The 14,445-nt window shown below is 36.3% G+C and overlaps 2 protein-coding genes across 2 annotated transcripts; both read left to right on the top strand.

The window, feature by feature from the left end:
- The first annotated feature begins 6,891 nt into the window (after window positions 1-6,891).
- Window positions 6,892-7,452, top strand: LOC136070657 (uncharacterized). The gene has a single exon (XM_065780890.1). The coding sequence runs from the start codon at window positions 6,892-6,894 to the stop codon at window positions 7,450-7,452; it is 561 nt and encodes a 186-aa protein (XP_065636962.1).
- Window positions 7,453-9,028: 1,576 nt separating this feature from the next.
- Window positions 9,029-10,546, top strand: LOC136070656 (uncharacterized). Its single transcript, XM_065780889.1, has 2 exons — window positions 9,029-9,652; window positions 9,842-10,546. Exons 1-2 carry the CDS (start codon window positions 9,029-9,031, stop codon window positions 10,544-10,546), a joined length of 1,329 nt encoding a protein of 442 aa, XP_065636961.1.
- Window positions 10,547-14,445: the final 3,899 nt, after the last annotated feature.

Here is a 14,445-nt window from a genome sequence, read left to right as displayed (position 1 = left end):
CTCAGGATATAACAAAGCAACCAACTAGAAATAGTAATTATAAAGTTTCATGCAAAGAGAATTTCTTACAAGATTGTGTATTTGAGTTGACAAAATAAAAGATGCTTGCCTTATCTAACCCCAGGCACCCAACAACCAAAGGATTGGCCCAGGCAGTTACCAACTTATCATTTTACAACTGGAAACTCATAAAACAGCAGCTATGCTTAAGGCTTGGGAAAGTAATAAATGATTAGGGGGCCCATCCCACTTACAGTGGGCAACCCAACAAGTAAGATTGTGAACAAAAGTCCCAACAAGATTGGGAATTATGGGAAGCAACTATAATATGCAAAAAAAATCTAATAATAATAATAATAATAATAAAGTTTAGTGCATTGGCTAAAGGATGATGGAGAGCTTCAATCACAGTGAAGCCTCTGTAATCAACTTATTTGTCCATTACTATGAACATTGTATGGTTCTATAGTTAATCTAAAATAAAATAAAACTTCCTTTAAAAATAAGAGATTAAATTTTATAAGAATGTGGTGTAAAACCCAAGTTTTACACCCACTAATCCTTACATATCACATCATCTTATGACATATTAAAAAATAGGCACAACCATACTCAATTAATTTTAATACCCATTTGAAAATTCAACCCAAATGTGAATTTATTGAGATATTATTAAGTGTGGTAGAATGTATTAAGTTTTAAGAAAAAAAAGCTAATGTTACAATCTCTTATTAGGGTTTGACTTACCTCAAGTACTTTTTTAATTGGAATCTCCTTTTATTTTCATGACAAACTGCCACATCACCCACTAACTAAAGAAAAGATAAAGATAAAAATTCACTACCACTTGCTATTGTATATTTAAAACAAAAATGACATATCTAGTTGAAAAAATACTAGAGGTAAACCAAACATCTCTTATTAAATGATATAAAACATGAGTTTTACATCCCATTCTTACCAAATTTGGGCTCAAAAAAATAAATAAATAAAGAAAAGAAGACTGGTACATATATAAGGACAGGACTTAAATTCATAGTAGACCCAAATGTATTTTATTGACAGCTTTTGGTAAAGACCTAGAAGTAAGCAGAATTGGTGGGTTGTTAAGGAAAAGTAAGGTGGGGAAAATCATCACCATAGAAGTGCTGTTTCCTTCTCACTTGCATGAGCCAGTTCCTCATACGTGATCAAGCTGACCTTTTGCCCGGGTCGAACTCCCTTTGCTTGGGCCTGTCTTTTTTTATCTGGGCTCTTTTTTCCCTTATTTATTCGTGGGAGCTGGTTGGGCACTTAGGCCCACTTTCTCAGACCTTACCCAGAACTAGACATGGCAAAACGGGCGGGTCGGGTCAAACGGGTCATTTAAGTAGGTTACAATCGGGTTCGGGTTCGGGGCAATCGGGTTCTGGTCGGGTTGGGTTGACCCGTATTTTTCACATGAATTTTTTTTATTTAATTTTTATAAAGAAAACAACATGTATCTGCCATTTGGAAAGTTATGTAACAAATTACTTGATGTAAAATGCATTATGTTAAATTCACCACTTATATCAAGAATGAACTCAGTTAAATTTATTAATACTTATTCAATAATTTTAAAATTATACAAATCCTAACATTACTATCTACAACAAAATAACACAAAGAAAAGTAAAACAAATACACAAGTTTTATTTCTACACAATATCAACATTCCAAAATATAAAACAAAATTACAAATAACTTATTGGATAACTCATTTGATAACGAATAAAAACATATAAGAAATTTACAATCTTAAAAATTAATTTTATAATCTATTATCGGTTGTGGTTGACACTCTATTTCAATTTGAGATATACTTTAAAATTTGATTGCTTGCTTATTTATACATGGTTTCTTTTATGAATATTATATTATTGTTAAGCAACACACACTATAGGAAATATCATAATTTATTTCGAAAAGCCATTTATTTTGGACATAAATTATTAAAAAATAGGTCTAAGTATTCATAATTTATGCTAATTTGATACTTTAGCTTCACTATTTTCACATTTGTGAATGTTTCTCACATGTTTACAATTTTAAATCTATATTTTTAACTCTACTGTAACCAGATTATCTTGGCATGTACTTTGCTATTTGATATCTAAAAATATTTACTCATTACAGAATGTTCAATCATTAATCTTTCAATTAATTTGTTTATAGTTATGTAAATGTATAAATTGTTTCCTTAAAGTTCACAATAAACAATTAAACCAATATTGTCTTAGTTTTACTATTTTTTTACCCAAAAAAAAAAGTTTAAAAAAAAATAGTTCGGGTTTGGGTCGGTTCGGGTTGACCCACAAAAAACACGGGTCGGGTCACAGGTCAACACGTTTTTGCTTTGGGTCAAAAAATCGGGTTCGGGTCGGGTCGGGTCAGAAAATTCTGATCCGTTTTGCCATGTCTACCCAACACAGCAACTTTAAGACATTAATCATTATTCCATCAAAAAAAAAAAAAAAAAAGAATTTATATTCTTCTCGATATCTTGTAAACTATGTGCTAAAAAACCAAAAGGCTTTCATGTGTTTTTCTTTCCATACCACAAGTTTGCTGTTTCATCCTTTCTGTATTCATAGCTCGCATCCAATCAAGCCTACCCCACAGGTTTTAAGGCCAAACCACGTTTACTAGGTTGAAATTTAAAACAAGGCCAAATTCAAAAGGATGTCAGTCGGTCACAGCCGTTTGAATCTAGTATCATTTTAACCGGCGCCACAATTGTTTCCCCTCTTCCAAATAAAGGCTGGATACAGATCTATCATCATCCAATCTGAGTACTTTTATATAACAAAGATGGACATAGATAAGACAATGTTTTGAGAAAATATTATTTCAAAAATGCTATAGGAAGAAGTGTAATATTATTTCTAAAGCCACGTTACTGTTACAACCAATGGCATGCAGCAAAGTATATACATATTTACAATAAATTTTGATACAATAATAAAAATAAAATAAAATAAAATAAAAAGTTACCGTTTCCTAATATACATTAAATTCTTTCGGAAAGAAGTTCTTCTTGCACCATTGGATTTGTCCAGAGGGAGAAACCTGTACTTAGTGTAATGTATCCAATATAATCACCTAATTTAATGCATTTAGAGTTTTAAAATCAGGCTAATTGTGTGCCTTTATAATCCTTTTCAAATTCTTAGTACAATTTACCAATCCTCTTATCAAAACTTGTAATTCTTTGTTCAAACTCTGTTGAATTTCCAGATTAAACGCATAAAACTTTGATTGTTATGGATATGCATAGTTAGTAAAATACGGTACGCACATTCAGCATTTTTTTAAAGTATGTTTCAAAAATTCTGCATAAAAATGTGGAAACAATGAAAAAATTATACGAGAATAATACTTTTTTTTTAAATAAAAAAAGGTATTATTTACCATATATATTTCGAGATAAATATAATAATCCATGCATCATGACAGTTTAACTCTTGCCAAGTGTGATATAATTATTGGAACATCCTAATATAATCATGGTCACAAAATTAACCACGATTATTATGAGTTGTGTAGTTTATGGGTATATTATTTCTCCTTTGCTTTATTAGGAAAATCAAAGGTTGAAATCTTCATACTCCTTATTATTGAATCATTAAAAACTGAGAAAATCTATGAACATAAAAAAAGAGTCAAAATATTTTAGCAATACTCTTATTTTAGTTGTTGTGAGTTAATATTTTATTTTATTTTGACCAATAATGTGTCGACACCTCAACTATTGTGACATTTTGTTGTATTTGAAACACAACTCTTTACAAAAACCCAACGTGTGTATATATATATATATATATATATGAACAAGTTTTAGCTATAAAAATTGATTGTAACCTAAGGGTACAATTAGAGATGGAGCCAGGACTTAAAGTTTGGGGGTTAGCTTTGTTGTTGGCTACTTGTGGCAACTCTGGCCTTTGGTTCTGCTACTTAAAAGCTAAGGGATTTTTATTTATTATTTATTATATTTTTGTGTGTTCGATGTGATTGCTAAGTGAGGACAAAATTGTTTTATTTAAAATTTTTAAAAGGTTGGGTCGTTTGTTTTGGGTAAAATTGGTTAATTGAGCTTAATTGTGTTTAGCTTTACTATTAGTAATTTTTGTTATTGAGCTTTTTTTTTTTTCTTTTTCTTTTTTTTGAGCTTTTGTATTTGTTTTAAATTTTAGACCTATAAAATTTATTATGTTCTTTAGAAAGAGGAAAATGCTAGAGTTACAATTTTTTTTTCTTACAAGTTACTAATGTGGTGATTGGTTATTGGTAAATAAAAAAGTGATGTGAGTAGTGGGTTTAGATGATAATCAATAAGAATTTATTACCTCAACAATTTGTAAAAATGTTGTAAAAAGGTTTATGACTATAGCATTACTTTTAAACTAATCAATGATATTGTTAAAGGGGGGTAAAGTGTAATTTTTTAGAACAAAATTACTAAAATTAGTAGCTATATATACACTAATATTTTTTATAAAAATAATTTGGGGGGTCGGGGGGGGGGGGGGTGGGGGGGGGGCATTGCCTCCAAATCCAATGTCAAATCTACCTCCGTCCATGGCTACAATCTTATTTAATATCTTTTTATTGAAATGAATTTTGATAATCTACAATTAAATTACATTTTATTCTTATATTCTCCATACTTGTGTTTCTCAAAAAATAAAAAGAATGGTTAATTGTCTCACGTTGCTTAAGAGAGTGTGTTGTGTGTAGTATAACTTGTCCACCATCTCTTAAAAGTTACCATGGCTTTTGAGTGGAATTGTGATGTGCCTTGTGTTAGAACCCTTTTCCTCTCCCTTGTGTGTGTGTACGTGTTTGTTTCTCAAAAAAAAAAAAAAAAAAAAAAGGTAATTGTCCCACATTGCTTAAGAGAGTGTGTTGTGTGTAGTATAACTTGTCTCCTTTCTCTTAAGAGGTTACCATGGCTTTTGAGTGGAGTTGTGGTTTGTCTTTGTGTTAGAATCATTTCTCTTTCCCTGTGTGTGTGTGTGTGTGTGTGTTTCTCAATAAAAATATATATATATATATATCTTTCATATTTGCAAAATTTCTAGAAAATTAAATAATCAATAGCTATATTATCAATAAATAGTTTAAATTGTAAGTTTTGTAGTTTAAAATTGTACATAAAATATAAACTTATATATCTTATAGTAATAGTATCCAATTGATGCAAAATTTGACATGTATATTAAGAGCGTTAAGAACATGTATTAAATAGTTAGAATTTCAAAATATGTGGTAATTTTTATTTTATTGAGTAAAAGTATAACTTTAGACTATAATCAATTTTGTAGTTAAATTTTTATATATACAATTTTGTGTGTGTGTGTGTTAGGAAACCATGATACATAATTACAGCAAAATTGAGTGTTTATGTTTTGTCAGATTTTTTTTTTATTTGAGATATATTAAACTATGATTCTTTGTTTGACCAACTGGATAGGTTGCATTGAGATTTTTTTAATTCTTTATATCTATTTTTCAGTATTTGACGCCAAGGGATGGGATTCATAATTCACTGAGAACTTCTAAGATTTTTTTTTTTTTTTTTGGGCAGAAACAAGTGTATTTAAGTAGCAGTATCATATCTGGGTGTCCCAACCATTAGACAATATGAAAAATATTTGGGGCTACCTACACTTGTAGGCCGTGCTAAAAGGCAAAGCTTTGTATTCTTGAAGGAAAGGGTGTGGAAAAAAATCCAAGGATGGAAGGAAAAGCTTTTATCTTAAGCTGGGAGGGAAGTCCTTATCAAATCAGTCATTCAAGCAATTCCAACATACACGATGAATTCTTTCAAGCTCCCTAGGGGTCTTATAAAAGAATTGGAAGTCTTAATCCGGAAGTTTTGGTGGAGTTATAACGGTGATAGCAGAAAGGTTCATTGGGTGAAGTGGGAGAGATTATGTGAAGCCAAAGAAGTTGGGGGATTAGGCTTCAAAGAAATTGCGAAGTTCAATGAAGCTCTATTAGCCAAGCAAGTATGGAGGATGATCAATAACCCGGATTCCTTGTGTTATCGAGTTTTCAAAGCTAGATTTTTCCCTGAGTGCTCGATCTTAGAGGCAGAAGACTCAAGGGTTAGGTCCTATGCATGGAAGAGCATCCTGAGCACGATAAACGTGATTCGAAAAGGAATGGTATGGCGCATTGGCAATAGTGAATTAGTCCGCATAAAACAGGACAAATGGATGCCTTCACAACTGAACAGGTCTGTTGTTTCCCCAATCCCTCTAATGCCACATGATACTAAGGTGAGTGAACTCATAGACCAATACAATGCAACATGGAAAACTGATGTTGTGCAACAGCTGTTTCTACCCCAAGAAGCCTCGGAAATTCTTGGCATTCCTTTGAGTGAAAGGCTCCCTCTAGACCGAATCATTAGGGCTTGTACCCCTTCGGGCATGTTCACTACTAGTAGTGCCTGCAAACTGATTATATCATGTGATTTAGCTCTTAGTGCAAGTCCTTCAAACCCAGAAGCTCGAGACAATTCTTGAAGAGAATTTGGCAACTCCGAACCCCAAACAAAATCAAGCATTTCATTTGGAAGGCATGTAATAATGCTCTACCCACCTTGGCAAAGCTCCACCACCGCCATATTGTCACATCAAAAATCTGTGAAGGCTGCCAGGTTCGAATAGAGGACACATTGCATGCTTTCTGGTTTTCCAAAGAAATTGCGTGTGTGGCATTCAATGGAGTGGTTCCACCAAGATGTAGCTGGGCAGCCCGTGTCATTCAGCTACCTTTTTTCCACGTTCATGCACTCTCAGGACGACTTCAGGCTAGAACTTTTCTCAATCACGGCATGGCTGTTGTGGAATAGGCGTAATGCTAAACACTTTGGTCGACCAGTTCATCCACTCACCAAGATTTGTAGTATGGCTAGTACCCTTCTCCAAGATTTCATTGCAACTTAGTCCGAGCCCCCAGCTCCCCCTGATCCAATCGTTTTGCAACAATGGAGACCCCCCTGAAAATAATTTCTATAAGGTGAACTTTGATGCAGCCACATTCAGGTCCACCAATTCAGCAGGCATTGGAGTTATCGTACATGATTTTGCTAGGGAGGTTATTGGTGCTCTCTCGTTGCTAATTTCGATGCCTCAATCAGTAGCAACTGCGGAAGCTCTAGCGTGTCTCCGAGCAATGAAGTTTGCTGCAGAAATTGGCTTGACTTGGGTGGTAATTGAAGGAGACTCAGCTGTGATCATCAATGCTCTTACCACGGCCAATGGCGATCAGACCAGCCATGGAAATATTATAGAGGACATTTGTGCTCTAGCTTTGGGTTTTCAACTGGTAGATTTTCATCATGTTCCCCGAGATTGTAATTCAGTTGTTGATGCAGTAGCCAAAAAAGCGAGCACAGTGACAAGTCTTCAGGTCTAGTTGGAGGATTCTCCACCAGATATTATCCCTCTTGTTTTAAGGGATGCTTTTGTAGTAAGGGATGTTCACTGAACTTTAAAGTTTTTGAATAAATTCCCAGACTTACTGGTCTGGCTTTTCCAAAAAAAAAAAAAAAAAAGTAGCAGTATCTTATCTTTTTTGTAACAAGCGCTATTTATACTATCATGTTAAAAAATAAAAAAACGCGTATAGTTCTATAACTTTGGAGTGAAAACAGGAGATGGAAGTGTTCTTAAAGTTTCAAACGAACGCGTACTTTATAGTACAAATATGCGTTTTCACTAATTAGTGTTCGATCTCCCTGTGTGTAAGGTTGAATTTAATCAACCATCTAATTGGCTTTATTCCGTGACCAATTTGCTTGTAATTTAGCACTTAGTAACCCTGTATTTAGGTGGGAAAATTGTAAGGGTAGTGTGTGAGAAGATGTGAAGAAAAGCTCAAGAGTGTGCAAGAAAAATAGAGTCTCGCGACTAGGACTCGCAGGTGGTTCACGACTGGCAAGCCGCGAAATGCAGTCACGTGAGAGGCACACTGGGAAGCTGAAGGGTCGCGCTAGCTATCACGCTACAGGACAAAAGTTCCAGTCTGGCCAGGCCATTACATCGCGACTTGATTTCGCGACTTGGCCAAGCCGCGAGTTCAAGTCGCCAACTTACCCTGTTTGGCAAAAACTGACGTTTTGCATTCCCTTCTCACCCTACTATATATACACCCTTATACCTATCATATTGAGAGAGCTTCCAGAGAGAATTTTGTGAGAGAAAACCCTAGAGAAATACAAGATTGATTCATCCCCAATCTTCATCTAAAGAGACTCTACAAATTCCTCTACTCTTTTCCTCTCCATTGTCATACCCTTGAGAGATCATTTACCAAACCCTTGTCTCACCACACCCATGTCTGTGAGAGGAGCTATTTGGTACTTTGGGAAGCAGTTTGGAAAGGAACCAATATACATTGGTTGATGCTATGGTCAAGTAGCGGAATCCGGGAAGCTAGAGAAGAAATAGGTTCGGTGCAACCTCGTTGGAGCAAGAAGCTTGGAGGGTTTAGGTACTTGGGTAGATTAGGCTTGGAGGGTCTTCTGCTGTTCATGTATTCCAACTACATTCTTTTGTGGATTATTTGACCGCTTGGAGGGCGGCGGAGAGGTTTTACGCCGAGGACTTCGGTTTCCTCTTCGATAACACATCGTGTGTTGTCCGTATGTTTGCATCTTCTTTCCCTTTACCTTTGCCTTATATTTACTGCTGTGGATGTGTTTATATTTGGCTTAGTTTGTTTATCAATTTTGTATTTAGCTTATATTCATGTTCCGCACGTTAATCGTTTGATATTAAGCTTGAATTGGTAATTTTGTAATTTGGGGTCTAAACATTGAAAGGTGTTTTATACCCTTTTTGAACTTTCAATTGGTATCAGAGCGGGTGCACTTGTTGTGGTTTTAATACCTGAGTGTGATCCTTGACCTCTTTGTGAGATGGATAGGTCTCAATCTCTCAATGTTCCACCATTTTTTGATGGTAATAATTATGCATTTTGGAAAGTCCGAATGAGGGCGTTTTTGTGTTCTATGGATGAGACTGTGTGGGATGCAGTTAATATAGGTTGGACTAAACCGGAGGCTCCTAAGGAAAATTGGGATAAGGATGCTCTTGCAGCAGCAAATGCAAATAGCAAGGCATTGAATGCTATCTTCTGCGGTGTTTCTCCAGAAGAATTCCACCGGATTTCTCACATCTCCATTGCCAAGGAAGCGTGGGAAATTCTGGAGATAACCTATGAGGGAACTAAGAAAGTGAAGGACACAAAACTTCAAATGCTGACTACTCACTTTGAGGAGTTAAAAATGAGTGATGAAGAGTCGTTTGATTCATTTTATAGCAAACTAAACAAAGTGGTTGTTGGTAAATTCAACTTGGGAGAAAAGACGAAGGACTCAAAGATTGTAAGGAAGATCCTCCGGTCACTACCAGAATCTTTCCGGCTCAAAGTTACAGCCATTGAAGAGAGCAAGGATCTTGACGACATCAAGGTTCAAGAGCTGGTTGGTTCTCTGCAGACATATGAGTTGTCCCTGCCCTCACAGAAGAAGAGCAAATCACTTGCTCTTAAAACAATTGATGAGAGAGTAGCATCTCATGATATTTCAGAAGAAGATGGAGTAGAGAAGGAAGTAGCATATCTGGCGAAAAACTTCCGAAAATTCCTGAAGATGAAGAACAGTGGAAAACCATTCAATGATAGGAAATTTTCTTCTTCAAGAGGTGATAGGAAAGAGTTTACAAGGAAAGAAGGGAAGGAGTCTCAATCTTCCTCGGACATTGTGTGTTTCGAGTGTAATGGACATGGACACTTCAAAAAGGAATGTCCCAATTATTTGAAAACAAAAGGAAAGGTCTATGCTACAACTCTGAGTGATGCTGATTCATCAAATTCTGACTCTGAAGATGGCTGTGACGGAGAAGGAAATTACTCTGCTTTCATGACCATTGCACATGTGGAGACTTTGGACGAGTTGGGTACACTTGTAAAAGAGCTTGGGGAACATTCTGATTTGGAGTCTATGGGAATAGTCGAAGAGTCTGAAGATGAGGAAGTTGGAGAAACAGTGGGATTGCAAGAGACTTACAACTCGCTCCTTGAGAAGACCGGTGAATATGCTAAAGTGGCTAATGCAGCTATCAAGAAGATGAAGAGAGCTGAGGAAGATTACAAAAGTCTCCTGGCACGATATAAAGAGGCAAAATGTGAAATTGAAACACTTAATGGTGAGCTATCAAAAGCTTACACTAAAGTGAGATTCCTTGAGCAAGAGGTAGTACAATCTCATGCCAAGGTAGATAGGATCTCCTCCAGGAAGTTAGATAATGTTATTTCATCCCAAAAACATGCCTCAGACAAGTCCGGGTTGGGATATACCGGAGGGAGCAGCTCATCAGTCAAAGTCACCAAGGAAGTAAAGTTTGTAAAAACCAATGAGACGGCTGTTGATAAGCCTACTCCAGAGAAAGTTGAGGTCAAGAAGAAACAGAATGTGGCAAATCAATGGGAATTCAACAAGTCCTGAAATCATTCTGAAGTCAGATTTGGAGCTAGAGGAAGATTTCTTCCAAGACAGCAGCAGGATCCTAGAATAAACTATATTTGTCACTATTGCGGACTGCAAGGACACACTAGACCCAACTGTCAAAAGCTAAGAGCAGACAACAATGCAAATGTATCTCAGTCACGAGGAAGAAGAAGTGTCTTGAGGTCTTGGGGTGGTGAGCAATCAAGGAGCCAAAACCATGATCCCGGAATGACCGACGTGATGAAGATGATCGGTGCCTTCACCACCTGCTTGGAGAGCTTCAACAGGAGGTTTGAAAGTCCTAACACTCGTACCCAGTCCATCAAAGATATCACCCCAAACGCACGTGACGTGTGGGTGACAAAGGTACTCATGCATAAGCATCATAACGTGTCCATGCATCAATTCTTCCTATGATTTGTGGATAAGATTGGTTAGTTGCTTTGTGTTTTTGAGCATTTGTTTAATTTGTGGTTTGTTTGTGTTTAAGTTTTTTTTTTTAAATCTTTCTTCTACTGTTTTTGTGTTAAAAAATCCAAAAACACATAAAAAGTTGAAAATCCAAAAAGTTTGATCACTTTGTTGAGTTTTGTCTCCAAGCATGTTTTGCCCTGTACCTTTGTACTTATGGCTTTGTGCATTTAATGAGCATAGCTTGTCTATCATGCACCCATATCATTGTGAAAGAAATTCTGAAATCTATGTGATTGTTGTAAATAGATCTTCAAGCTTGTCATGAATGATTAGTGAATGATTTTGTTGATCTTGAGACATGCATAGACTCATGCCTATATATCTTCCAATTTTTTATTTTTTATGCTTTAAAAGAGCTCTCTAAATGTAAATCTCCAAATGAAAAGAGATATAGAGCTGCAAAAGCCTGTCGCACACACTAGTATTTGACTAGGAAAAAGGGAAAGCGACCAAAATAAAATGTGTGATGCTCAAAAAGCCAAAGGCTAACTCATCAATTGAAATATCAAAAATTTCAGGCATCTATCTCACAATGAGATTCTCTTTGCTCAAATATTGCAAACAATATGCTGAATATGGAGCCAAATGAAAAGCTTCAAAGTAGTGGTATCAAGTACTTGTGGGAGGTCATATATGCATGTTTCTATAATTGAGATAGGTCACATTATCTAGTACTAGTTGTGTATGCCTTGATTGAATTGATCATTGAAGCTTCACATTGGACTAAGAACTATCTCATTTTTTATATCCACACACATCACTTAAGTCTATGTTCAATGAATGTCATATTCATTTGTGTGATTGTACTTGTTTAAATGTGTTTTCACATGCTCAATCTTAGTGGACGAACACAAAAAGATTTTTGAGTATTTTTGTTTTGTCTTTGGAAAGTACTTTGTTTTTCCAAAATTGTGAAATTTTCTCAAAAAACAGTGGTACCCTGTTTTGGCGACTAAGTCGCGGGTCAGCACAGTCGCAAGCCCCAGTCGCGAGCTCAGTCAGAGATTCTCGCGATCTACTGGCGAGTTACTACTCTAGACGCGAAAAATACTTAGAAAATTTTTGAAAAACTTGTGTTTTGCTCTTTTCGCGGCTTATTTTGGCGGCTTGTTTGCGGGTGGAAGGTCCAATCGCAAGGGTTACTCAGTGATTTTTGCGGCTCAGCTCGTGACTCTTTCGCGACTAAACCTTCTAGTCGCTAAAAACACTTAGAAGATTCTTCTAGAATCTTTTCTTCACAGTGTTTCGCGGCTTGATCTGGCGACTTACTGGCGACTTGGTTAAGTTGTGAAAAACGCGTGTTTTACGTTTTAAAGACAGTTTTTAAAATCGTTTTTTAGTTTTTCCCTCGAAGTTTTATGACTGTTCACTGTCTTCCCAATTTTTCTTTCAAACACTCCGTTTCTCACTGAAAAATATCCATTTTTACATCATGTCTTCATCAAACAGCAAAAGAAAGGTATGGATTCTTTCTATCTTCCTTCATTGTACTTGGTTCAAGTATCTTTTTGGTGTGAATAGTGTCCCTGTTGTGTTGAGCTGTAATGGGTTTGAACATGTGTCTATGGGTTTGTATGGTGTGTGTTTTGATGGTTTTATCTTGCCCATACTGTGGTTCTCTGTGATTTTTTTTTGTTCATGAGTTTGTCTATTGAAAGACAGTGTTATATGATGTGGTTCTAGAATGTGGTGCATTCCTCATATTATATTTTTGGCTTTTTGTCATATGTAATATTGTGAGTATCTGTTCTGAAATGTTCTGCCACTCATGATATTTGGTGTTCCGAGTTGTGGTTAGTCTAGTTAATGTGTTGTTATTGTGCTTATGTTTAAAAAAAAAAAATTGGTCTTTTCTTTCCTGACAATAAGCAATCTGATGTTTGCTTCCTGTGCTGTTGCATTTTGGTTCTTTTCTGTATGTCAACATTGTTGCAGATATCTCGTTGTTCATCCAGAGGCAAAGGCATTGTCACTGATGATCCGCCAACCCCGGTTGCTAAACGGACTCGTTTATCGTATAAGTCATCCGGAGAATCTACATTTCAAAGGTTCAGGACTCCTACTGACTCAAAGACCTACACCGATATCTTCAAAGAGTCCACTCCCATTGTGGAAAGAGTGGTCAAGTTTGATACTCTAGAGGCAACATTCATCCCCAAGATATTTGAAGGAAGAGATTGGACTGACTTATTTGGCAAGTTTGAGGATCCAACTGAAGATTTGGTCAAGGAATTCTTTTCAAATGCCAGATACACAGGAGTCGAGTTAAAATGCTGGGTTCGAGGAACAGAATTTTCCATAAATCCAGACTCCATTGCTAAGATTCTTCACATAACCAAACCAAAAGATGTGGATCAAACTCCATACGATGATCGCGAACTTCATGCACAAGACATCCTTCATGTTCTGGGAACTGAACATGAAGTGGGAAGCACAGGATCATCTATAAGCACTGCCTTATTTTCTCCAGAATTGACAACCTTGAAGCTGATCATGTTCTCCAATCTCTATCCACTGTCAAACACTACCTTCATCAACCTAGGAAGGGCTAAATTTCTGTGTGATCTTATTTCTGGTGCCCCAATAGACATCTGTGCTCATATATTCCATATCATCGGGAAAACATCGGCCCGTTCAGCAACACGAACAATTCTTCCCTTCTGCAGTCTAGTCATGAAGATTGTTCTTAGTAAAGGTATTAGCCCTTCATCAAATGAGAGAGTATTGACTCGTTCCTGACCAATATCCCACTACTCTCTCCAAGCAAGCCAGAGCCACTCTTCCAAGAAACCTAAGACTGAGCCATCCACACAGGCATCCCCATCTGCCCCTACTACAGTTCCTCCTGCACAATCAACCGGCACTCCGTCTATTCCACCTGGTTTCCAAAAGCCAAAACAAAGTTATTTCACTGAAACCGTGCTACATCGGATTTCGGATTTAGAACGACTTCTCAACTCCTTTCATAATCAAACTCAAATGCGTCTCGGAACCATTGAGTTACAGTTAGATAACATACAACAGAAGTTGAAAGACAGCCTTTAGCTATTCGTGCCAAAAAGGGGGAGATAATTGAAGCATAGCAAGGGGAAATGAAGCTTAAGACTAAAAAGAAGGGTGCATACTGAAAGGGGGAGTTTGTACATTGTGCATTTTGGAATTGAAAGGGGGAGTTTAAATATCTTTAAAAAAGTCTTTTTGCTTTATACACTGGTTTAAGTTATTCAGTTTTTAGCATTGTTTGTTTGTTGTTTTGTACCCATTGTTGCTTTTGTAAGCTTTGAGGGTTGTTTCTAGCACTTTTGCATGATTGTAGGCTTATATGGTGTGTGCCATGTATTTGCAAAAACTTTGCTTATGCAGCCTTTGTGCTTTGTGTGTTTGGTACTTGTTAATGCTTTGCATTACCCTAAGTACAACAC

Source organism: Quercus suber, unplaced genomic scaffold (assembly GCF_002906115.3).
Source record: "Quercus suber isolate HL8 unplaced genomic scaffold, Cork oak 2.0 scaffold_250, whole genome shotgun sequence".
In the NCBI taxonomy this organism is placed as follows: domain Eukaryota; kingdom Viridiplantae; phylum Streptophyta; class Magnoliopsida; order Fagales; family Fagaceae; genus Quercus; species Quercus suber.
The sequence above is the reverse complement of the archived record's forward strand: the minus strand, read 5'-3'. Positions and strand labels throughout refer to the sequence as shown.

Bases quoted from the DNA above. Each gene is read 5' to 3' on its own strand.
- LOC136070657 (XM_065780890.1), top strand. From the start codon at position 6,892: ATGCTAAACACTTTGGTCGACCAGTTCATCCACTCACCAAGATTTGTA.
- LOC136070656 (XM_065780889.1), top strand. From the start codon at position 9,029: ATGAGGGCGTTTTTGTGTTCTATGGATGAGACTGTGTGGGATGCAGTT. The intron at 9,653-9,841 runs GTAGCATATCTG...CACTTCAAAAAG, and splicing joins AAGATGGAGTAGAGAAGGAA to GAATGTCCCAATTATTTGAA.